Here is a 26,361-nt window from a genome sequence, read left to right as displayed (position 1 = left end):
TTCCGTACTAATTTTGGCAAAGGAGAAATAACAAAAAACCTCTCCATTTTTAGCAGGAATGGTTAATCGTAGAGTCTTCAAAGTGAGATAACTTTTATGTTTCGGAGATGAGAGATAAAAAAAAATTGTAGTACTTAACCTTATTGTTCGTAAGTAGCCATCCTTATAGATTCGCGTTCATGTTTGACTATCTGATTTGTAAGCCGCATCTTGCGTACAATCCCTTAGTTGTGTTCACAAAAGGATGTTTAAGTCTGGTTTTGCAAAGCAATCGGCAGCATCCAATCAGCTGCGGACGAATTAGATAAACTACGATTTTACAAACAAACGAAACAATAGTAAATATTCAAACAAAACAATCACACAAACAGTTATTTTGATGAATGACAGGCCCTCAGAGAAGTAAAAGAAAAAAAAAAAAAAAAGAAAAGAACACAATAGAAGGCAGCCAAGTACCGATGAAATGATAAACTCGACCCGAAAGGCATTTGGAATTCTGTTTTGTTTTAGAGTTGGTGATAACGAGTTAACAGATATTTTTAGAACATGGCTTCTGTTGACACAAATGTTATGCTGAACAATGAAAATTTGACCTTTGCATTCCTTTTAGTTTACAACTTGTTATGGCTACCTTTAGTTTATACTTGATCGGAATAATTAAAGGAGATGTTATTTTCGGAGAATACACTTTGCAATCACGATAAATTTCAAAATGAATTTTTTTTAATCCATGCGCTGTTTCTCGCGTGTGAGTTGTTCAGTACCAAGTTTGTGCTATTTTTACACATATGATATTTCAGTTTCGTCATTTAAGTTCCCGTTAAATCTAGTCTACCGCTTTTCATGTTCAATTTACAAATGAGACAATTCTAAGTTCCTTTATGAACTAAGAGAGAAGAAAAACATCAGGTACAGTGGAACACGCAAACATTCCGCTTTTTTCGCGCCTTAGGGGACCCCTGCTAGTCGACCAACTGTGACCCGTGGAATGTTTACAACAATTCTCAGTAGCACGAATTGTGGAATCACCAAACACTGTGAAACATGGCTAATATTGTTACTGTGATTTGCTAGGTGGTATTATTGATGGAAATTGCTGATTAAGATCATTAAAGTGATGCTATGAGGGGAACTTTGTTTGAAAGTTTTGGCGCGTACTTTTGTAGTGGTGGACGCTGACGGTGGGGTGTTATGGCGTCACGGAATCGAAACTCACTTTCCTCGACCACTCGCAGTCCTTCGCCGGACAAATCTTTGGGATCAGCGACGCCATCGCTTTTGGCATCGACAGACAAATTAGTAGCTTCTTTATCAGGTACAGTTTCTCCGCAATCACAATCGTTCAAAGATCTCGAGAACGGAGCTGTGAAACAACAGCCCCACTACGAACCGATTATTTTGAGCTGTTCTAAGCCTAGTTTAAATTATTTCGGTCGCTGTTTTATATTTTATTGATTAAATAGTTAAAATTAGCTTAATTAATCTCAGTGATCCCGCGGAAATTGAAACATTTAGAAAGAAATCAACTTTGATCGGGAATTTTTCTGGTTGTTTAATCTGATTATCCTAAACACGAATGTACCCAAAGCCGTTTTAGGCTCGATGAGCACGTGAAATGCATAGTGAAACTTTATTTCCGTATCGCATACCATACTTTCGGAAGAACTGCACAGATCGTGTGTTGGTTATGACATGGGCCGTGTGTTTTGTCTTTATAACTTGTTTGTCGTGGTAAACAGGAGTGTTAAAACTTCATTTTAATAGCTGCAGAAGACCATTCGGTTTGAGAACGTTTATGGTTACTATGGATTCCAACATGGCTGCCACTCTTGGTTACTCTGATAGGGTTATGTTAAATTTGCTTTGTTAATGTCTTTTTCGTTTTTTATAGAGGAACAATTATTGGTACAGAAGAGGACATTTACAAGATGGATTAATTACTTTCTTCAAAAGGTAAGGGTTATTTGGTAGTCCCTTTCCAATTTGTGAAGCAGTAATAGATTGAAGTCAATTTGATATCCATCAAAGACAGTTTTAGGATTGTTGTTTTGTTCATTAGATTGTGGTAAGATATCACTTTGTTAATCGTGTCAGTTTGTCCAGCTCATTCTGAAATGAAGAAGTTAGTTAGGAAGTCAGGAATGGTGCCAGCTGGCTCCTTCAAATAAATGTCTGACTGTCCTTTAAAGCTAATGCAGCTGCTTTCAACTTTCTCCCCTTGCCTTTGAATTTCCGGATGGACAGATGGTCTTTCTTTTTGGTCAGTTGGTGATCAGTTAGTCGATCATACCAGTATCCTGTCTGGTGGTTGTCAGCGTGTCGATTGATCAGTCAACCAATCAGTTGCTCAGTCTGTTTGTAATTGTTCATGTTGTGTGTAGTTTTTGTGGTTCTTGACTAAAAAATACTTCCAAATATCTTCACACAGCTGATCCTATCAGCATGCAGAATGTTTTTCAAATATGAATCCTTATATTCCCCTTTGTAGAACATTGATTTTTAAAGTCACAACTGATGTGAGTTTACTACCTCATAAGGTCACAGATGCTTTCTATGTCCCTGTGCGGCCACAAGTGTTAATTAAACATCTTTTTTTTTTTTTAATAAATCTGTGAGTTTTTTGTGTGGTTAGTGGGATGTTCAGCCAATTTATTTATCTCTGTCTGTCTTTGTTGATGATCCATATTTTATAATTACTGGTACTAGTAAACACGGTGCTTCTTCTGTCAGTAACTTATATGTTGACAGTCTTTGAGAAATCAGCTGATTACCCTGTACAATCAGTTTTAACACAATGAGAGACCCATTGATAATCAAAAGTCTTAGAAATGATTGTTGGATCCCTGTGTTTCAGACGAGTTGTGGTTTTTGGTCATCACCTACTTGTTTGACAGTTTATCTAGTTTTATAATTGCATTATCAAAATTGTTTGCTTTTAAAACAGCACAAGCCTCCATTCTATATTGACGACTTAATTGAGGAGCTTAAAGATGGCACAAAGTTACTGGTCCTGTTAGAAGTATTGTCAGGAGAACACTTGGTGAGACTTAACTGTATTAGGTATCTTGTTCTTGTAAGTCTAGAGAAATGAACCAAATAGGTTATAACCTAGCATATAAAGGGGTAAGCTTTTAAAGAAACTGTGGTGCTGTGTAGGTGTAGCTTATTACAAGATAACATGGTTTTATCAACTGAGTTGATAATGTGAAGAGATTGTAAAGCTGATATTTGCTAGCGTGCATTAGCCCTGAATCACTTTGACAAAGGGCCAACACTTGAAACCTCAGTTTTAGTATTCTTTTCACAATGGCCAATTCACATAATATCAACTCAGTCTGTAAAACTGAAATGCCAAGCATATAGTTGGCAAGACAAGGTAACTTATTTATTTGGATTTGAGAGGGGGAGGGTATGTTATCTTGATTCAATGCTAAATTCTCCCCACCACTTTGAAGGAATTGTAGAGCAGCCAAAGAAGGGAGAATTTTCAATAATATCAGTGGATCCTGAGAGGTAAATTAGGTCACCCAGTTATCTTGAGAAGTGATTGGTTTCTGACTTTCTGCCATTAGTTCAAGTTTATCAGCTGGATATTTGGTATGATCTTGAAACAAAATCAATCCTTTTAAATCTTTTATGGGGAAAAGTGTCAGTGAAAAGCAGGACGAGAGTAACTGGGACTAGTCCAGGTGATTATTTTGGGATTAAAAAAAAAGAAAAGGATCGTACGAGAAAAACAAGGCGGTGAAAACGACAGTTGAGGAGAAGGTTACTGTTTGTTGTGTTAGTTATTTCGCGTGATTAAAGTGGTGTGCAACATCAGCAGCTTATGAAGGAAGACTTCCTAATCCAGGTCAGAACTGAGATTCCGATTGGTGGCTGTGGACAGGGCATTTAAGTTCATGACACATATATGTTTATGCAACTTTCCAACATACGTTGTAAGTGCTTAATAATGAATTGTTTGCTTTTTTAGCCCAAAGAAAAAGGAAATAAGAGACCCCATCACCTTGCAAATGTTGGAGCTGCCTTGAAATTTTTGACAACCAAAAATGTGAGTGTACTACATTAATTAATAATGTAAGTGTACTACATTAATTAATAGGAAGAATTGAACCTGAATGTAGCTGTCAAATTAACTTTATTAAAATGCATCATGATTATAAGAAAAAAAAAACATGGTTATAAAGAGGCTTTTCAGTTTTAGGAGCTGCATGTACTTTAGGGGAACATTGATAGTTAAGATCAAGAAACATTTTCTTGAGAGGTCCAGTAGTTCAGTTAGTATTTAATGTTCAGTTGTCTTTGATGCTAGGTTTACATTGTTGTTTTGTTAACAATTTTTTTTTTTTTTTTCTGGTATAAACTGGCTTTTTTGAGAGCAAATTAGTCTTGACTAACAGAGCTTGTCTAAATTAAGATACATATCAATGATCCAATGATTGTGAAATATTGCAGTGATATGAATTTAAGACCATTTTGCACAAGTTGTATGTATGAATTATCCCTCTCTCGCCATATATTCTTTTTCAGAGATTAAAGAAAAGTTATTCTAATAATTGTAATATATTTGAGACAAATCCGTGATTTATGGTGGGAATTGTCATTAACAGGTATGGACAGATTACTTACGAGTAATTTTTCCATGCTAGGTGAAAATTGTAAACATCCAGAGAGAATCTGTTGTTGATGGGAACCAAACTTTTGTTCTTTTATTGATCTGGGCCATTGTTCACCATTATCAGGTAAGCAAAGAAATTCTCACCTCATGTATTTTTCATCTCATGCTATCATATTTCTTTTGAAAAATAATCGTAAAGTGGCCACCTTCAGTTGATAACATCCAGTGTCTTTAGAATTCCTTTGAAACTTAGTCTATTTAATGAGGAGGCAGTTTGGCTGCATGTTTAGGGTGTTGGGTTCATTAGCCCTCCACCTTGCTACTCACTGGATTTGTTCTTTAAATAATAATAATAAATAATAATAATAATAATAATAATAATAATAATAATAATAATAATAATAATAGAGGAGTTCAACTCCTCTGCTGCAGTTTGTATACATTGCCAACTGGTCTACTTCCTGCTAGTTGGGATTTTTTAACATAATGTTCTTTCATTCATTTGTATTGGCCGGCTAACTATGAAAAAGCCCCATTGGGGAGTTATCAATTAAGTTTACAAACAAATAATTATTACATCTCAGTCACTGTGACTGGCCCATTTCTTAGTGAAGGACATTTTTCTGCTTGATAAGTGTTTGATTTCAGTTTTTACACTGGAATATGTTTTATTTACTTGAATCAGTTATCTCAATGCCTGCTTTTACTGCTGTTTCTATCCCAAAAAACTGACAAAATATGACAGCAAGTTTTTCACTCTGTGAATTTGCTGATTTTTAAAGTACTTGAAAACTCCATAGGTGCTAAAACAGACGATATCATTGATGGTGTACTCTGATTGGCTACTAAAACTCAGAATATCCTTTACTATTCACCTCTGAGCAATTTGTGAGGAAGTTGTGCCCAAAAATATGATAAGTGTTGCAGGAATGTGGTAAAATGATAATTTTGTGATATATTATAGTACTGGAAGTTTTAGTTTGTACTAAAATAATCATTTGCCTTAGTGTAAGTGGCCAGCAGTGATTTTGAGCTTGCTGCTTAGCTGCTTGGTACATATCTACCACCAGCTACCTCCACTTTGGTGAATAGTTGCTAATTACATTGTGTACTAGGTCGAAGGATTTTATACAAGCAAGAAGAAGTCCAGGACAAAGAAATCTCTCCTGGAATGGTCTCAGAAAGCTATCAACAAAGCAACAGGGTAACTTAATTTGCAATTACTTTCATTGTCATTTAGAGCAATGAGGATTATTAGTTTATCAAAGCAGTGATAGAAAAGGCAAGTAAAGTAATCACAACTACCAATCAGAATAAATGATAAAGAGTATTCCAGTTCATCACCTGACAAAGACTATTAGATGTAGCAGTCGAAACTCTGGTATCAGTACATTTGATAGCCTGACTCTAAACATCAAAAAGGTAATGAAAAAACAGACAAACGATAAAACTTACATGTACGTATCATCTAACTTGAAATATCATTTTTCTACAGGAGTAGTGAAGCTGTGAAGAACTTTAACACCAGTTGGAAGAATGGCCTAGCATTCTTGCAGATTATTCATTCATTTAGGTAAGATTTTATCAAAGGAGAAGCAGTTACATTTTTTCTGTAATCATGATCTTTGCTTTAAAATAGTGCAAGTACTGATCCTTAAATTTTATTATCCATTTTTTTTCGCTCAGTCAAACAGAGGTGATCATTTTGTGAAAACAAAGACTTAACCTCAAGATTATTTTATAATTGGGTTGTTTGAAATGAATATTTATTTTTCATACAGTACCAGCGGTTAAATCAAATTGTAGATGGAACGTTTTTTTCAATCCTTTACACGTACAGCTTATGCAAGTTCTCCATACCGTTCTCTATGGTTTTTACAAGGAGATTTTGTCTAACAATCGAGAGTTTCTTGAGTTCATGATCCTTTCTTCTATTCTCCAAGCCCCGGTTGTTCGAAGGATGGATAACGCTATCCACTGAACAAATCTCTATCCGGTGGATAGCATAGTACGTTTTGGTAACTCTTATCCGCTGGATAGCGATTTATCCGTTGGATAGCGTTATTCGCTCTTTGAACAGCCGGGACCTTAATATTTGATTCAGGGGGGTACTGTGGGGAGAAATGAAATGACTTTCACTCTAAGAGGTTTAAAAGGGTTAAGTTGGAGATGGTTTAATATGCTGTTCTATTAGACAAGGTATGGCTAAAATATGTTTATCAGTGGGATACAAGCTTACTAGGATTTCCTTGAGGGATATTAGATATAATTTAGTGTATCGGGAATGTTTCCTTTTTTTTTATTTTAGTCAAATCAACTGATGCAAATTATTTTAAAATCGGTCGGGTCACCGACAAGGTAACCTTTTGCTATTCGTTCCTTGTGGACTATAAGGAAAAAAAATAATAACAACTGAACCTCTTTAATGTATCTCAGTATTTGAGGAAATTTGAAGTCAAAGCGGCTCTGCTCCTTGGTCATGTGTTCAGACTTTTCACGGCCTCAACCTTGTTATCCCAGAATGCACTAGATAATGACGTGCACCCCGCGAACAAAGTGAGTGCAAGGGGTGTAGTATGTCACGTGGTCTGTCACGTGTTCTATAACCCTGCTGCGTCTTTCAATGATTAACTAATTCCTCCTTCAGCATTTGGGCCGGAATTGTCAGTAGCAATTTCTGCTATCAAACAACAACAAACATATGAAACATATGTGTGAACTGCGGGTTTATATCGAATTAATTTGATGGCCTGCTCCCAGTTGGCTTGTTAGCTCAATTGGTAGAGCGCTGCACTAGTATCGCAGAGGTCAGTGGTTCGAATACCGTACAGGCCTGAAATTTTTTTTTCAGGTCTGATTTTCACTATTGCTCAAATAGTGCTTTACTGCGAAGGATCGTTCATATACGTAAATTTCTGCTATGTTCGTTCTTGTACTTAGGTTCACTGAATTAGCACGGAAGTCCTAACTGATTGGATACTGTAATGACGCTACTTATTTGCAGTTGATGCTTATCTTTTTTTCAAAAAGAGGCGATAATAATAATAATAATAATAGTAAAATCATAAAAGCTTTTTAAGATTAGTTAATGTACATTTATTTTTTTACTCCATGGCTCACAGGTTACGGTTTTCGCCCTGTGCTGCCTGATTAGAATGTAGCATTCAGTTGATTTCTCTGCAACATAATAAAAGATTTATACCGCGCCAGTATCCTACTGTTCAAAGGCGCTTACAAAAACTTTAACATTAACACTTAAGACAGCTAATATTAATTATAAAAGGCTTTTCTAAAAAGAAAAGTTTTTAATCTACTTTTAAAAAACAGACACAGACTGAGCATTTCTAATTTCACATGGCAAAGCATTCCATAATGATGGTGCTGGTACAGAGAAGGATCTTGCGCCATATGTTTTCAAGTTATAGGATGGAGAAACCAGAAGGTGCTTGGATGATGAGCGTAGTTGACTCGATGGGGTGTAAGATGTAAACAAATCACAAATGTACGCGAAGAATGCGAAGAAGACACGATTTTTTAAAGCATTTTTCTGTGATGGTTACTTATTTCATAAAGAAGATTCAATTTATCACCATAGTCTAATATCACGGTGTCAAGACGAAGCACTTACTAAAATATGTCTATTTCCTACTGTCCTTACACAAATGACGCTGTGCCGCTGTGCAGAGTGCCTGTCGCATATGAACCTGGTATTGAATGACCCAACTTACTATAGTATATGTTGCTCAGTAGCATCTTTTTCTGTGTTTGAAGTGGATATGTATAAATGCAATTTTCATATTACACCCGTTTTAAGTGGCACGAATTAGCTTTGCGCAAAAGGGTCTGTAAAATAAAGATTGCACTTCATTTACATACGATTATGGATCTGCTAGTAAATTAATTTGCAGGTGGTTTTGTTGTAATAGACGAAGTTATTAATTAGTGCAGTATATGGAAAATGTGGTTGTTTTCGCAAATTTACTTTTTTGTATGGGTTTTACGCTTGTTACTTTAAACTCGAAATCTATCGCTCTAACTGCAAACTGGTGATGGGTGGTTGTACAAGTCTGGTCAGTTGTTTACGAAGACGGATTGGAAAGCGGTAAATTAGACTTTAATAACATGCAAAGGGGGTATTCAATTCTGGCATAAGGCTAGTCAATACCGATTCTTTGCTGTGGTCAACGGTCTTGCCGTGAAACAAGCAGCCGTGAGGATTGTTAATCCTCTTTAGAAGGGTGCTAGCATCTGGAAAATCATCACAACGATGATGGTTTTCTCCTTGCACACCAAAATTTACCTCAGAGTTTGATTTTCTTATTTGATCATCAGAAGGAACTGTGAAGATCGTGGTCAGAAACACAGCGTGTTATGATATGCAGCATTGTTCAAACCTTGAACTTTCGATGTTTAGCATAGCGAATTTATCTCGAGTTCCTCTCGTGTCTTTTTGGACTGCATTACAATTGTGTGTATAACTTATTGAAGTTCTAACTTGCGTGTCTACCATTGTGTTTCAAATTTCAGGCCTGATTTGGTGGATCTCAGCTCAGTGCAAGGTCGCAGTGACGTTACAAACCTGAAGGAAGCGTTCGATTTGGCTGAGAAACATCTCAATGTACCCAAACTTTTGGATCCAGAAGGTGTGGGAATATTCCGTTTAACTCACATTTGGTGGACAGTTTCGAATTAAGAATCGCTTCGCGGGCTTAAATGTGACCTAGTATTCGAACAATTTTTCTGCGCAGTGAAATATTTCCTCTGGGTTCTGAATACAAGTGTATCCGTTTAGAAGTAAACTGAAAAAATTCAACGGATTGTAATCATCCGGAAATATTTCTCAGAAAAATCATGCCCAAAATTAGACACAGTATTCTTGTGCAGCAAACCAAACAAACGCTAAATCGATAATCTTTGGTCCGATGTGAGAGGAATCTTTTCGTTAGTATTTATGATTTGAAAGCACGCTAAATACCGGCTTTGGTTATTTGAGGATCTCCAGTCAGATTTTTGCCTCCAACGGGTTCAATGAGTCGCGTGACTTTTCGTATGACTATCGCGCGCCAGGCACTGGTTACGCGTTCCTACTTTTTCCCCTAGGCTGATTGGTTCGTGACATCAGATACTGTATGTTACGATTTATATAAATAATCGATAGTTTGAGTTCTGTTAATGACCTAGACAATAGGAAATTATTTCAAACGTATGACTTTTTCTTCCCAGACCTTGCTGTAGAAAAACCTGATGACAGATCTGTCATGACATATGTGGCAACACTTTCTGACGCTCTTGAGGCACAGACAACGAAGTCTCCAAAACGGCCCTCCTCACCGCCGAAAACTACACCAAAAAGACCGTCCTCGAGCTCTCCGAGCCTCTCTTCAAAAGGAGCCGGGAGTAGAACTTTAAGTCCCGAACCCAGCTCGCCCGGGACAAAGACAGAAAAAGCCAGAAGCCCCTCTCCGGCAAGAACAAGATCGACAGGAAAAACTTCTCCGACAAAGAGAGGTGACGAAAAGACCGTTGCCTCCTCACCTACTCCTCCCAGAAAAACAAAAGAACAGACTAGAAGAAGTTCATCGTCTCTGAAATCCAACGATCAGAACACTTCCTCCCCGGCAAATGAAGCAGTTAGAGGAAAGCAGAGTACACCCAACTTGAGCTCAGCTGCGAAGGACAGCTCAAGAAACGGAAGCCCGAGTTCTAAAACATCAACTGCGGAGGAACCCATGGACATCTCTCCTGCTAAAGAAACGAATCCCTCTCCACCGAAGAGACGCGAAACTCGATCGCCCAGCCCTTCGCCCACTTCGGCAGCACCAAAAAAGCCTCGGGTAAGCCACGGGAAACTGTCGGTAGCATCGGATCATGCTGATAGGTTAAAGAACAAAAGACATTCACTTGCTGTGGAAAGCAAGAAGCTATCGGTAGCCGGCGATTCCGGACGCAAGAAGAGGGCCAGTTTTGCTGGTTCGCTAGGTTCGGTGCGTAAGCTTAGCTCAACGGGTCCTGCACCGATGGATGTTGATTCGTCTTCGAGTGATTTGGATGATTCCGAGGTAAGATCACTTCAACATTTTGTTTTTGAGGCACTTGTGTGCCTGATAGTGGGTTAATGAAACAACACGTGAACGCACCACTATTGAAAACCGCCTCCCGGTTAGCTCAATGGATAGAGCGCTGGACTGTAGTGCGGAGGGTCGAGGGTTCGAGTCCCGGCCGGACCAACACTCAAGGTCTTAAAATAATTGAGAAGAATTTGCTACCTTTCTATAACATCAAGAAATGGTTTAGATATTCTAGTCTTCTCGGACAGGGACGAATAAATGGAGGTCCCGTCTCCTGCAGGGTTGGGGCAGGAGACGTTAATTTCCCACACACGAGATTACTGTGTGATGGATGTCCTCCCCTGGGGTGGGATGGGTGGGTTAGGACAGCAGGTCCACATCAGTTATTACAGCTGCCAATTAATCAACCTGCTCAAACAAATAAAAATGAACTTCAAAGAACTAACAAAGAACCATAAAGAGAGCAGAAAAGACCTACAGAGGCGCAGACAGACAGACAGACAGACAGACAGACAGACAGACAGACAGACAAGCAGTTAGACAAGACACACTATGATGTAAGATTTCGCAAAAAACAGTCATACGAGTTTTATGTTAATAATACTAGGGTCGTGGCGTACAGCGACGGTCGATTGAATTTTACCATTACAGTAACAAAAGCAATGACAGTAGCAGTAGCAACAAAGAGAATAGCAAACGTCTTAACATCAACCTAACCGCTGTTGTTTAACTACCGCTAAAATTATTAATGGTTAGAATGAAGTTCTTCGTGATTGTGTACAAGAGGATTTTATGCACGTTGCATTTCAAATAGCAAACCTTTCTGGTGTAAAATTTGCCGTCTAAGATGAAACTCGCGATAAAAACCATCGCGGCATGTTCTTAGAGTTTATCTTTTCCTTCGTTTATACATTTTGTATGTGTTTTGAAATTGTTCGCAAATTATTTCATTCCCATTATCGTTTCTATGATACCACTCATCACGTCAAAATATCCCAGCTCTTATTAATATTTATGCTTCAAGAAAATCTTTCTTAATGATTGTGTTTATGCTGATGAACATACAACGAACATTCAAAATGTCTGCTTGCGGTCGGAACATTTGACGTGGAAACAGTTCCACAATTTGTGATGCTTTGGAGCGGATTTACGGCCTTCTTTTGCTACAGAATGACAAAGTACGTTTACTCAGACATCTGTTATTGCCACTAAGTGCACACGTTAAAGTTTGTATTACAATATTATTATAGTTATATGCCTAAAAGTGTTGGCACAGTACATATTAATTGCGTTATAAATGTTCATTATTTTTCTTCCAGTCGCGGGCTATTTTAGTTGATTGAATCAATGTCATAAACGAGGTTAATTGTAGTATTTTGAAATGAAATCCCCTAATCGCCTAGTCGTTTGAAGTCACACTCATTTCATTTGTGTTCATTAAAACTTGCATTAAGCTTTTTTTTACTTAAATGCTAAGTGTTTTGTTTTTTAATTATTTAAGGGCCAAGATAAGCAAGGTTTTTTTTAAATAATATATTAATTCATAGGAACTGTTTCACCTGAATGTTAAATTGCGGTCTAACGTAAAATGGTTAAGAACTTGTGTTTGCATCCGAAGTAGAGATCAGTTTTACTTGTGTTGTGCGCGTTTTAACTGTTTCAGTTCTGTCTTGGGAATGTTTATGATTTATCATGGATAAAGTGGTAACAACTTACAACAGCGGTCCACTTAGGATCTTGTTTTCAAATGCAATTACCCTGGAATATGATGTGAGCTTTTGCACAACGTCGATCGGTGAATTGTCATCCTTAAGATGAGCCTTCCAGTTCATTATTTACTTTTCATGCTCAAAGATTTAATATTTCTGAAACCAATGTGTTACTTCAGAAGATCAAATTTGTCATGAATCTGTAGCCTTAAAGTTTGCATTGGATAAGAATCAGGTTATCTTTATTCAATATAATGCTGCTCAAACCGATATCTTGTTTCACATTCTGTTATGCTTTTCGTCGAACGATATGAATTATATTCTTATTTATAAAGTCTTCCTCACCTCGCAAGGTTCGCATTTTGTTTTGAAACTGGAAAATATCTTGTAAAATTATAGTTTTTTTTAGATCTAACACTACTGCACTTTCTGTTTGATTCGAATCGTTTTTATGGCTCACGCGTCACAGCACGCGACGAGTCTTAAAAATCAGATTCGGATACTCTCTTTGTCACGTAAGGTACGATTGATTTTGTCATTTTATTTGCGTGACTGGCGTGTTTTGACTGCCAGTCCACCTCGGATAAAGCTTAAGCTTCTACAATAGTTAGGTGACATCACAAAAACTTTTTCTTAATATGTTGAGCACTCTTTAATGATACTCCTCTTATGGAAACGCTGTCAATCAACTTGAGTTAGTGGTTGAAGTAGCAAGGAATATTCCTTAAAATCGCATTTTCATTTATTAGCATTTCATTAAAATTGAATTTAGAGAGACGAGCTTCCGTATATTGCTCTATTTTTTTGTGATATCATTTGTATTTGAGGACTAAATGATTTCCTCAATTAAAATTTTGCAACGTGTTTATTTCTGAGCTCTTGTTTGACAAAGAACTGTGAATTGAAGCGCACAATATATCTTAGATTGGAGAGAGGAGATGTAAACAAGGTTTTCGAATTTAAAAAAAATGTAAATGATCGAGTTCATTCAAGGGTAGACAGGGTCCGCTAAATTTCCGGCAAGAAATGAGAAGTGTCATTAAGTTTCTCGATCTTTCCGTATCTTACATTTTGTTATCCGATAGAACCTATTTAAAACGCATGGTTAACGTGAATTTTCAACGTAAACGTCGCAGTGTCAGGTCAGAACCCTCTGTTTTTCTCTGGCCAAGGTTAGGTTAATATACATTTTTTAAGATCATAGCGAAATGTAGCATTTTCAAACCAAGAATTTTGTCACTCTTTAAAACACAATTTTTTTTTTTAATTGTGCGTTTGTAGGAACATAGGCGTCGCTGAGTTAAAAGGATTTAGTTGTTTCGTCCGATTTTAAACACTGAATCAATATTTTATGTATCCTTCTCGGGTAACAGGATTTAAAGTATGCCTTCGGCAACTTCCGTGAATGGTTTAACGTTTTGAAAGATTAATTGAGGATCTGCTTTCGTCTATCACGATCTCACCGAGAAAAATTGCGTTTGAGCTACAAAAAGTGAGTTAATTGAATTGACATTTTCATTTTTATCTGAGCTTTGCCGGTCGTTCTTTTGTCTTGAATAATTTTTCTCTGATAGACAGATGTTCAGACTTTACACCGATGAATATTCATTTATCGAGTACATTATCAAAACCAATATGGCCCCTTCGTCAGGACAATGTTGACATTAATGTTTGGTTTGCATTTTATTTTTGGAGGTGCGTAGTAACTCATCAAATAAGGGCTCTTGTTTAAGATACAGATATTTTTTAACTGTCTGTGTAACTGTTTTTCCTCCAACCAAAGGAATTAGAGATTTATCAAATGGAAATGGAATTTCGAAGGTGAGAAATATAGTAACGCAGGACTATTTTGGAAGAAATGTAAATTTTGGATTTTCAAATTTAATTTATACATAGCTTTGAAAGAGTGCTTTATTTCAGTTCTCTATTTTTTAAAAGAAGTCGTGAATAATTTCGAAGGCTGGCTCAGTTACCGTAAAAATACATATTGAAGTATTAAAGACATAATAAATTTTTGGTTAAATTAACGATGCAAATTAATCGTGAATGAAGTGGCGATTGCCTTTCGAGTCTTGACTTTCGTTCCGTGTCTAAAAAATTGAAAAGATTTGTGATTAGGTTTAAGTGAATGTGAAGGAAAAGCGAGAAGAAAAAAAATAAAAGAAAAAACTTCAGACACGGTAAGGGAAGTAATAAAGATGTTTGCTCGAGTTTGTGTTTAGATGAGTTCCGTTAGCCGCACAATTTATAATGAGCCACCACTGTATGTGCTGTTGGCAAAAGTAAAATTCTGTACGAGGTATGGCACTTTTATCAAGACCTATACCGAACATAAGAATGGCAAAGACTGAGTAAAGAAAGTTTGCATATGAAGTAATTTACAAACTAAGTTTAGAGGCAAGTTTTTCGAGGTGGATCAGTGATGTCGCTTTTTTTAAGAGACGTTTTTCGATTACTTCGGAAAATTAAAAACAAAAATACCACCCAGATAGTAAAAATAAAATTACGTAGTCTATTTTTTTATATATATAAGAACGACTGCATTCGGATCACTCGGGTCAATCTTAATGTGAAAGGAACAAACAAACACAAACAGCACCATCAACAGTTTTGTTTACAGTAAGACTGTTCTAAATGTAAAAGCGATCTTTACCGGAGCAGACATTTCTGACTCTGTAATTCAATTGTCTGTACAGTTTTGTCTGTATGTACTTGTTTTGTCGTTTTACTTGTGCTAAAACTGATAACTCCCTTTCGAAGATTTTCTTGATGCCTTCTTTCTATTTTATAGCGTTAAATACCGTGTACAAGCTACTTACGATTATTCTTCCACACTGAACGGATATACTTGTGGCCAGACCGACAGGGTAATCTACTTACCATATTCACCTTTTGAGGTGCAACCATAGCAACAAAATAAATCTTGTCGCGTAGGTGTGTCTGACGTGGAGAGTACATTCTCTTTCTTTATCTTCCTCTTCGCCCCGTGTAATGCAGGTTACTTTACTCGCAAGCGCTCCTTCATTTTACAGCGTGAGTTGGATGGCGTTATACCACACGGAAATGATTCAAAGTCTAAGTGTGTATTGATAGCGGTCAAGTTCATCAACAGTTTTAAGTAGCTTGTGCTACAGTTTTGAAGATCTTGAAATTCCAAAGATGTTTCGTTAACGCTTTAATTAGAATTTAATTGGTTTGGTTATTGAATGTGGCGATTTTGTTTTGGCTTGTTTTCTCAGTTTGTTTCCCGATTTCCGCTGTTATTTCTTCTAAATTAAACTCTCCAACCAGCATTTCTCAAAATCATCGAAACTGCAAGGGAAGTCGTTACCAAGACGACGATGTTATTTACCTGTAGGTGGACGTCAAGCTGAGTTCTGTCTGAGATGAAGAGATTTTTTCTTACTTTTTCGCATGCTTTAGTTAACGAGTTGATTTTATTTACGTTTTGTAATCCTGCTTGTGTGGTTTTGGAGTAGACTCGCCACTCTCAAGACTGTTAATGAAACTTTTGTTTGCTAAAGAAGGCTTCAACCACTTAGTTTTGTTTAGCAAAGTATTTCGTGTTTGACGTAAACGTTTTTAAGTTCATGTTTTCTTTATCTGTGTCAGTCACGACTCTTTCTTTGAGGTAAACTCAGAGGTACTTTTCATAAAACTGTTTCCTGAATTTTCTTGAAAAGTTGTGACTTAAAGATAATCTTTGCTGAAATATTGCTTAAGTCCCCGTCAAAATTAATTTCCTGCGTGAACAAGCACAAATTGACCAGCGGCGATTCTGGCGTTTTACTTGAAAGGTCATGTTTTGTGAATGAAACCGATACGATCTCTTTTGTTAGCGTGTGTTTGTTTTCATTTTCGCCGTCGTACAACACAGCGTACCCTGTGTGAAAAGTACGCTCCATTGCAACCAGTTTTCCGATTATTTTGGAGGATAGCTAAGAACAATGCCACAGAATGTAATCTTCTTAAAGAATTCTCAGTAGAAATCTGGCCGAAAACAATGCTGTGTCAAGGGTTAGGTAGGTTTGAGGTAGCGTCTGTACGTTTTTCACTATCAGTAATCATCTTATACGAACAAAGTTCAAGCGCATCGATGGATCGAAGTGAATTTTTCCTTGCTTTCGTTTTGGTATCAGCCACTCATGAAAAAACGCGTTAAAACCAGCGTCTTTGTGGAGAAAAAACTCTAGAACGTCAAAGAAACAAACGAACAGAAAACGTTATAATCATACCAAGAAAAGATTTCTCCATGATTATCCTATCAGAAATATCACCATGGTGAGGTTTGTTGGGAGTTTTATTGTTACACTAGTATTACATGTATGCTCGTACAGTGAGCTGAACAGCAAACAATAAGAGGACATTAGTTACGCTTAGAAGCCTCACTATAGAGCTTCCTACTGCACTGTTGTGTTTCTTATGTCATTCAAATGGCGAAAGGTCTTGTACACTAGCTATGTTTAAGGAAAAACTCGCTTATAATGATAAAATATGCATCTATGCTCTATCGCTCGTGTTTTTAACACACCAAGTAAATTGTCTTCCAATTTCACATCTTTATTTAGGAAAGTTTCCTGAAATTAGTTTCCTTACTCTACCGACGCGATAAGCTTAAGGAAATACCTCATGCTTAAAATCACACAATTGCGTGACAACTGAGCAAGGTATTAAAACATGGAAATGACTTTATCATCACCTTCTGAGAGGATATTCTCACCTATAGAAGTAAATACACAAAGAACTCGCGCAATCTGAACTACGAATTGTTAATCCGACTAAAAGAGGAAAAAAAAAAATTTTTTTTCATCTGTGTTTGGGTGTGTGTGGGTGTGTCACGCAATTTTACACGTTTCTTTATTAAAAAGTGAAAGAAAGCTGGACATATTAATCCGGATAGTGGCAAAGATTCAAAGGTGCTTTTTAAATTTGGAATTTTAATTAACATTTTTAAGATAAACTGCACTTAAGTAGCAGATAAAGTTCTAGCGCCGCCATCTTTGTTTTTAAACTTTTCGTCTTTTAATCTCGCGCTTCTTTCGCACGTTTCTCTCGCGCGTGACGCAAGAGTTATCTGTTCCCCGCGCGAGGAAACTAGTACGAGCCACCTTAAGTAGCAGATAAAGTTCTAGCGCAGGACAGAACACTAAAGTACACAGAACTGGAAAAACCGGTTAGGTTCAACTTTGGGACTCTGAGAATCTAGGTTAAATTAATTTTCAATCAATCAATCAATCAATCAATCAATTTATTTAACGTGGTCAGAACGCTTAGCTAAAAGCTAGTTTACAGGTACGCCACGAAATAAAAAGAGAAAACGAAATTATAAAGCCTTGTGAAAGTATATAAATTTAAATAAATTAAGAATTAAGAACTAGCTAATATTGAAATATAAGAATTTAATAATGTAGTCACCGAGTTGAATATATAAAATGTAAAATGTAATCATTTAAAACAGGAAATGTAACTAAAGATAGATCCTCACCGCGCTAGAGTCCCGTGAGATCTAATGTTTTTAAGTAATTTTTAAAACAGTAAATGTTTGTATCTTTCGAGACTTGTCCGGTAAAGCGTTCCATAGTTTCGATGCAGCATATCTCCATGATCTTAACCCGAAGGTTCTTGATTTTACTTTAGGGAGGTCCAGTATTGCGGTGCCCCTAAGATTATAAGTGGAGCACCTAACTGTTATAAGATCACGTAAGCTTTTTGGTCCTGCATCACTGGTTAATATCTTAAAGACAGAGGACAAAATTTTCGCTAATCGCTGTTCGCGAAGACTTGAGAGACCGATACGCTTACAAAGTTCCTCATTAGGCGAGGACTTATCTCTAAAAACAAAACGGAGCGCACGTTTGTTCACCAACTCTAACTTGTCAGCTAACTTCATATTACAGAAGTGCCACGTTTCGGAGCAGTGATTAAAGTGCGATAAAATGAAGGCTTTGTAAAGATCCCTTCTAGTCTCAAAAGACAACATTTTCTGCATCCTTTTTAACACAGCCACCTGTTGACTGACTTTTCTACATATTTTAGCAATGTGCTTTTCAAAATTCGATTTATCATCGATTGTCACGCCAAGAAGTTCCATTGTGTTGGATATGGGAAGTGGTGACTCCTCACACTTAAACACTGGTTCATCAGTTCCTTTGTGTTTTCCCAACACCATTGCCTGGTATTTTGAACTGTTCCTCTTCATACCATTACGCGCGAACCATATATCAGCAGTAATAAGATCGTTGTTGATTGTTTCTTCAATTTTGGAGAGTTGATTGACGGCGTGAAAGATTTGAGTGTCGTCAGCGTAAGTGGACAGAGTACACTTCTCGATGACATATGAAAGATCGTTCATGAAGATGTTGAAGAGTAAAGGGCCGAGGAATGGATCCCTGTGGTACACCATTGCAAATAGGTTGCCAATTGGAAAGTGTATCCCCTACTCTCACTCTTTGGAATCGATTTGATAAATAGTCTTTATCAGGGTGGTTGTTGCTTCATCTGCTCCATATTCTTTTAATTTCAAAACAATCAGTTCATGAGGTAAGGTGTCAAAGGCCTTGGACAAGTCCACAGAGACCAGACCGATCAATTTGTTGTTATCAATTTCTTTTTTCCATTGTTCGGTTAGACTAAGAAGTGTTGAGTCGCAGCCGTGATATTTCCTATAAGCAAACACACATTTGTGATAAATTTCTTTAAAATACGGGCTTATTCGGCAATGAACAATTTTTCCGAAAACCTTCGATAAAGCTGGCAGAATCTTTATCGGCCGATAGTTAGTTTTTAATAGGCTGCAGTCTTTTTTGAGAATTGGAGTGACCTCGCCAAGTTTCCACTGTTGTGGTATCTTAGTTGAAGTTAGAACATGATTAATCAGTGTACTGCGAGGGACGCATAAAACATCCATCGATTCTTTAACTGCTAGTGGAAGGATCCCATCACATCCAGAAGCCTTGTTTGTAGCAAGTTTCCTCATTACTTCGTAAACTTCTGTTGGATTAGTGTTGCTTAGCGACACATTCGGCCTGCTTATTAAGTTATTTTATATGTGCGATAAATCTACTGGATAGCCGTTTTGATTTTGTTCTTTGGTACTTTGAGTACAGCTTGTGAAGAAGTTATTTAATGTCTCGGTCACCTCATCAATTTTAATTGATTCATTATTTTTTTCTTTTCATTTCCAGGACGATGGTGAAGAGTTTGAGGCAGAAAGTGAAAAGAGAGACGTCGAGCACGAATTTGAGGAGATCATTAATTGGTTGAACGATGTGGAGAGTCGAATTTTACTGATGGAACAACAGTGGGGCGAAGAAGGTGAAGAAGAGGAATCGCAAAAGAAACGTAAAGGGGTGAGTTTGCAGTCATTATTTGACTTATTTCCGTCAGCAACATTCTGAATGATGAGAATTCCAATCAGCCAAAAAAACAAAACAAAACAAAACAACTCTTTCGTCTAAAATCTCGCCCTGTGATGACTTCGTTGTTAAGTGATAAACTGTAGTGCGCATTTAGCAACCAGTAAGCGGAACTACGTCGATTTAGCTATTAACAGCTTAAACTCCCAGAGGTGACCAAGACAGAATTTCTCCTTCAGTGACTGTGAATATATGAATATCATTTATGTGAACTGTGGTTTAAGAAACATATATGAAAGCGATCTTTAATTTCACTTTCATTTTTAAAGCGATCTTCATTTTCACTATTGCTCAAATTGTGTTCATTACTGCGACGATCGCTTTGATATACAGAATCTCTCGTTTCAAATTCAACACAATATCAAGCATACAAGTGATGAGAACATTGAAAAACATCAATTAGGGGATTATTAGTTGATCCAATACCAAATTCTCCAAACTAACACCATAAGAATTGTATGGCAGACAGTAAGGGGAATTGCTAATGAGATCTTGGGAGTGAAAAAGTTAAGAGAAACTGATCTCGACACCAATTCTTCTCTCTATCCTTTATACGTTCTTGTAATTTCAACTCTGAGAATTTGATGTAAGAACAGCTCAATAGAGGAATATCTCCTGGTTGAAATTCTTCTTTACTCTCTTCACCTTTCCGACTGTTAATGTTTTAACTGTGATAGAAAAATGTACATGCCACTTCTGGTGGTGAAAGGGTGAAACTTCCACCTGCATTAAGATGGCATGCTTGTCAAGCTCTATGCAATTTGTTCAGAGATTCTGATAACAATCGCTTACATCCTGTTGGATCGTTAGTGTAAAGGGTGAAGGCTGCTGCCGAAGTTAGCAGTGCACCTTTGTCTTATTAAAGGAAAAATCATCTGAGTACTTTGATTCTGACGTCTAATATACCACTTTCATAAATGGCTGCCGGATTAATATAATTTTGTTTAAATTTAAGTTAGTCCTTCTGACCTCGTTCTCCAGTACAAAAATCTAAAGTTTACATTATCTCAAGCGAGGCCAGAAGGGCTAATTTAAATTTAAACAAGAGAATATTAATCCGGCAGCCATTTATGAAAGTCACGGTGGTCTATAGTATTCACATACAACGTGAAACAAAGTTCTTTAAAATGAAGCTTTTAGTGGCCTGCCCTGAGATGGTGGTCTGTTTTAGTCCATCCCCTCCCTCACCGCAATTTTTGTTGAGTTGTCTTGAAGTATTCTGTAACATTTGTACTTTTAGTTCTGGTTTTCTGTCAGGTAACAAACGCTAATCCTAGATCGAAAAATCAGTGCTGACTATTCACTTTATTATAAATGAAGAAAAATGTCAATTTTTTTGTTGGTCACGCGTTGGTTGACAGTGAAACACAAACTTATAGGACACGGACATGTCGAGAACACGGTAAATTTAGCTCTTCGCTAAGCTGAACTTTAACAGAACTGATATCAAAATTTATCAGTGAAACAGTAAACAATCCGGAGGAATGAAAATGCTCTTATAATTTATGACGTTATGCGTAATCCTTGACCGTTTCCCATGATAAATATTAAGAAGATGCGGTTGAAAGGTGAGAAACTACGTCACTTGTGACTACATGAGCCAAACGGTTCGGGTGTGTCACACTTCAGCGGTAACTATACCAAGCTGGCCGCCCGAAACTGACCTTTACTGAAATCTCAACGAGATTATTGATGCCCATCATGCAAAAACAGAGAATTAAACAGTTGGAAAGATTTGAAGATAAGACTAATGACTATACAGTACAATTTGAAATTATTGAGGATGGGTGGAAGAGGTCAATTCAGTGGCAGACACGACAAAAACAACTGTGCGCCAGAAGTCACATGACCCATTACCAGGCCTCAGCGAATTTTAAGGAAGACATTTCCTATTTATTTCGCTTCACTCAGGCAATGGAAATTAACACTTTAATTAGACTTTTGCAATAGCATACATACAGCAAAGCTCAGTTGTGTTTTTTTTCGCTGCCTTGTTATAGTGAATAAACTTGGAAGTTGTTTTAGCCAGCTTGGTGTTTAGAATTTGAAATGTGCTGCATTGCATGCTTTTATTCAAGCGTGCAATCCGTAATTACTGATCCGTTTAACACAGCTATAATTACCGAAAACAACGCTTGCAATTTGTCACCTTTTGCGTCGCTTTTTAATGTTAATTCTGTTCAGTAATGTGTCTAAGCAACTGTTAATCCATTGTTTGATTTCAAGCTATTTTGTTCACACAATAGGAAAAACTTAGAAAAACAATTGCAGCTTATCTTTTCACGTAATTTGCATTGATAAAATCGTTGATCCTTTATGCGCTAACACCGAAGAAAACAGCCATGAGCCTGCTGTGAGCTGCCTTTACAACTCAAAATTACGATCGTTGTGGTTAAATGTATGTTTTTCTAGCAACATTTACTTTTTACGAACATGGAGCTCTGACTTCTGGTTACTGGATCGCTGCACGACGCTGTTGCGATAATTTGTCAACAAACGCACTCGAGGTACGTTAAATAACACACTTAGTCAACGAGGAACATTTAAACAACCCACTCAACCAAGTGAATAGTGAATCTCTGTCTACACTACATCAGACAAATTTCAAAACGTAGCGGTATTCCTATTTACACACTAACCCGAAAGAATTTTCCACCGATAAAGGCGCTTTACGAAAACGCTCTTCGTGGTGATAAAATTCAAAGCAAATACGGCGGCTCGGATAGCACGGAATTTTCTGGCGTCTTTTCTTTCCTTTTCAAGAGTCTGCTCAAGTTGTTTGTGGTAGGCAATGGCCAAAGTATGGCTAAATGATTAGCAAATTTGTACGGCTTTTCGTGGGAAGAGATGCAAGTCGTAACTTCGCCTGATGATTGAGGGGGAGCCAGTGAAAAACTCCAGAGTTTTCTCTCCGCTTATAGCTTGCGAGAGGCTTAGAAAGGAGATAGATACCGACAGCGATCACTCTGTTTGCTAACTTCTTTACCGCAAGACACCGGTTATACATAGATATTAGAGTATTTATGGACATCGTTTCAACTTCACTGTAAGAGCAACCGTTGCGTACATCGAGTGCATTGGTGCTGATCAGTCAATCGGCTAATCACTGTGTTATCGCGACACACATTATTGAGAACTTGAATGGGATGATGGCTTATGAGGCTAACGGTTCAAATTTTGGCCGTGTTACGGCTAACGGTTAATTTATTTCCGTTAACGTTAACGGAAAAAAATACGATTAAACGAATGGTTGAAATTTGTCAATGTTTACGTGTAGCCTCTAGCAATTTTTACGCCTAAATTTTTAATATCTTAACACAGATTTGCTTTCTAACTTGAAGTGCTTGTCGCTTAGCAGTGTGTACATTGGAATAAAATGTTTAAAGTTCAGGAAGCGGAATTATGAAATGAGAAAGAATTCAACCGGGAATGTTGTTGTTATAAATTATGCAATTCTACCGTTAGGTTGGGTCACGCCAAGAAAAATTAAGGGGACTATCACTTTCTTACTCTCGGTCACGCACGTTGAGTCACGCTCTTCGGGTCACCCATCATTTCGGGAATTGCGTAAGAGGAGAAATAGTCGCGCTACAACCCCATATATTTCTGATGTCTATAGAAGATCATAAGAACCCGCTGCTTGGTTGTTCTTAGAGAGACAGTTAACTCTGATCCAGGATTAAAAGTTAGACTTGTGGTATAGTGATTCCTCTGGAAGAAACGAGCTAGTGAGGGAAAGGTTTTTCACCGAAAGAAGTAGGCAAAACCGAAAGAAAAAGACTGTAAACAAAAACTGAATATTTCTCTAAAGTTATAACACCACATGGAATATTTCTCACTTACTTTGGGTTAACCTAATTTTGGTTCGAATTCTCTCTTGTGACCATGTAAAATGAGACCTGAAAAGAAGCAAGAGCCGAAGAGAGTCGTAGGCGAATGGTTTCACCACAGGTTCAGGAAATATTTTTTCAGCGAAATTTTGAAATCAGGTATCACCATTCCTTATGGTTTATTTTATCTACAGAAACTGATACAAATATTCCGTCAGCAAATTCAGCGCCGTGAGTATCACATTAGTCGCATTATTGAGACAAAATACCCCGAGTTCATCCTCGCTGAAGACAAACTGAAAGTACTGGTCACAAAGTGGGAAATAGTCAAACAGAAAGTAACTGTGTTGGAGGAGAGAATCTGGGAAGTAGGACGTTACGTGAAGAAAGATGGCAAACTTGGTAACCTCTTGTTATGGTTACACGAAGCCGAGGCCTTGCTTAACTATTATGAGTCTGACGAGAGCTGGCTCTGCGAGGTTCCCGCAAAATTCCTATTGAAGCAACATGAGGTTAGTAAAATTTCTTTGTTTTAATAGCCGACTTAAGGTCTTCTCTTCCTACATTTGGGAAAGGAATGGGATGTTTTTTTTTATTGGACATCTTTCTTTGCTAACATTGATGTAGGATGTGTAATCGAACATTTGGTAAAGGGCTGGACAAACTGGTAACGATCAATCTGGTAACACATTCATGGAAATGTTCTTCGTTTGCATTTCATTTTCTCGTTCCGAGCGGAAAGGCAAGCTGCCAAGATGAGACACCGTTCCATACCCGTCGTGTTGATGCTCGAATTTGTTCTCGAGGCTACTGGGTGCACGATCAGAATAGACACTCAAGTGCGAAAATGATGAGAGCCAACGGCATCATGGGAAGATAATTAGTCAGTGGTTTACCTCTCTGACTATTCATTTAGCAACTTTTTCTTTGATGATCCTTTTCTTTCAGGAAAGCTTTGGTAGCTTTCCTGCTAGTAATGCCAGTCATCATGTTCATCTGACCAATAAAGCCGAAAGGTCTCTTCGTTCATTGAAAACGCTTTTTACCTGTCAGCGTTTTTGCAATCGAGACTACACCATTTGCCGATGTAAACCCGGGGCGCGGTTTTGCTTAATGGACTTAAGCTTTTATGGGGCTTTTAACAGATATAGAAATGATTAGCAAGAATCTGACCATCTCGGTCACGATGTGTTTGTTTGTGCTGAGTAACCGATCTTGCCTTATTTGTATCCAGACTTTCTTTAAGGACTTAGATGAACACTGCAAGGGCCTGGATGCCATTCTTCAATCTGGCGTCGACGAGGATGTCTTAGTGGACGCATCCTTACTGAAAGAGGTTGACATGCGCATCAAGGCAGTCCAAGGGAAGTCCGCTGACAGGTCATTGAGGCTCGCTTATGAGAAATCCAGGTCGAAAATCCTAGGACTACTGGATGCTGGACGGAAACAAATGAATAGTCAACCAGCCAAGTACGCCTCGCAAGGTCACGTGGAGAAGGCTCTGAAAGAACACATGGTGGGTTAGAAGATCACTGCTCTGATGTTAAAGGAAAATCGTCCTTACTTCATTTCATATTTACTCGATTGTGTTTGTTGGGAAAGCTAACAGTCTTAAAAGTTGGAAGGATAATTCCATCCCAAAATTACGTTAAAACTGTAAAAATGCGGTCTTTACAACTAATAGGCTTACTAATTATTTGCTGATTTTGCGATGACAGTATGTGAATGCAATTACCATTTTCCAGACCTTTCAAGATGTGAAAGCCAACAGACGAAGACTCATTTAATTGTTACGAGAGCTTGATGTTATATTCTTAGAGCATCCTGCATCCTATTGCTGATAATTTGGTTAATTCCCACGAACTGCCCGAGAGTGCCTGAGAGTGTACTATATTTTTAAGGAGAATTCGAAACTTATCACTGACGAGAGTGGAAAAATGAATGGACGATACCAAAGCTATCATACCAATTACCATTTTGAGAAGACCTCTCTTATGCAAAAATCTCCTTCTTTCGCTACAGATGTTTTTTGTTGACAAAAACGTCCTCAAGAAATGCAAGAAACATCGACGAAATCTTCACCACACTGCCGAGGCGTACATGGATATCCTTCCCGAGTCTCGCAAGATGGAAGTTAAAAGCCTGGTATGGAACGTAGATCAACAGGTGGACAAGATCGTGGAAGAGGCCAGTTCACGACATAGACACCTTGAAGATGTTAACAGGAAGTGGAAAACGTTCGATACGCTGATTGAGTCTGTTTGCAAATGGATGGAAGATGCTGAAGCGCTGATCACGAATGGAACCCTCAAAGCTTGTAAGGTACGTACTTGAAGTAACATCATGCGGAACAGCGAAACCCTAAGGAATTTTGTACACTGAACAATTTTCGAAGAAGGATGGATAAAAATCGTCTTATTCATGCCATAAATTTTATCCTTCATCACACTGCGACCATCACTATGGACCAATTTCTTGGTTATGCTCACGATGTCGATCCGGAACGTAAATAAAAAAGAAATGCTCCTTGGCTCCCAAAAGTGAGAATTTCTGAGAAAAGCTCTATCAAAAGAAATGGAGACCTACAAGCAGCGTCAAAATTAGTTGACACATCATGTCGGAAGAGTTCTATTTATGTGAAGAATAAAATTCTTGTCTATACCTAACCATAAACCATTAACAGCTCCCCCCACTCCCCCATTCATTGTTGGCTAAAAG

General features: G+C 37.7%; 1 protein-coding gene across 3 annotated transcripts in view; it reads left to right on the top strand.

The window, feature by feature from the left end:
• Positions 1-1,004: 1,004 nt before the first annotated feature.
• The window catches only part of LOC111330633 (uncharacterized), an 82,561-nt gene continuing 57,204 nt past the window's right edge, over positions 1,005-26,361 (top strand). For 2 of the 3 annotated variants that reach the window (XM_022935528.2, XM_088744390.1), the window contains exons 1-13: positions 1,005-1,315; positions 1,892-1,953; positions 2,945-3,040; positions 3,977-4,054; positions 4,653-4,745; positions 5,737-5,825; positions 6,117-6,194; positions 9,149-9,264; positions 9,845-10,680; positions 19,583-19,747; positions 23,838-24,155; positions 24,878-25,159; positions 25,666-25,965. In XM_022935528.2, coding sequence (XP_022791263.2) covers positions 1,192-1,315; positions 1,892-1,953; positions 2,945-3,040; positions 3,977-4,054; positions 4,653-4,745; positions 5,737-5,825; positions 6,117-6,194; positions 9,149-9,264; positions 9,845-10,680; positions 19,583-19,747; positions 23,838-24,155; positions 24,878-25,159; positions 25,666-25,965 — 2,637 coding nt within the window. In that variant the 5' untranslated portion in view covers positions 1,005-1,191. Of the gene's footprint in view, positions 1,316-1,891; positions 1,954-2,944; positions 3,041-3,976; positions 4,055-4,652; positions 4,746-5,736; positions 5,826-6,116; positions 6,195-9,148; positions 9,265-9,844; positions 10,681-19,582; positions 19,748-22,083; positions 22,321-23,837; positions 24,156-24,877; positions 25,160-25,665; positions 25,966-26,361 lie in introns of those variants that run through there. The other variant, XM_022935529.2, reaches the window with a different exon arrangement.

This window comes from Stylophora pistillata, chromosome 14 (genome assembly GCF_964205215.1).
Source record: "Stylophora pistillata chromosome 14, jaStyPist1.2, whole genome shotgun sequence".
NCBI classification, from domain to species: Eukaryota; Metazoa; Cnidaria; class Anthozoa; order Scleractinia; family Pocilloporidae; genus Stylophora; species Stylophora pistillata.
Note: the sequence above shows the minus strand (reverse complement) of the source record. Positions and strands in the feature narration are given on the sequence as shown.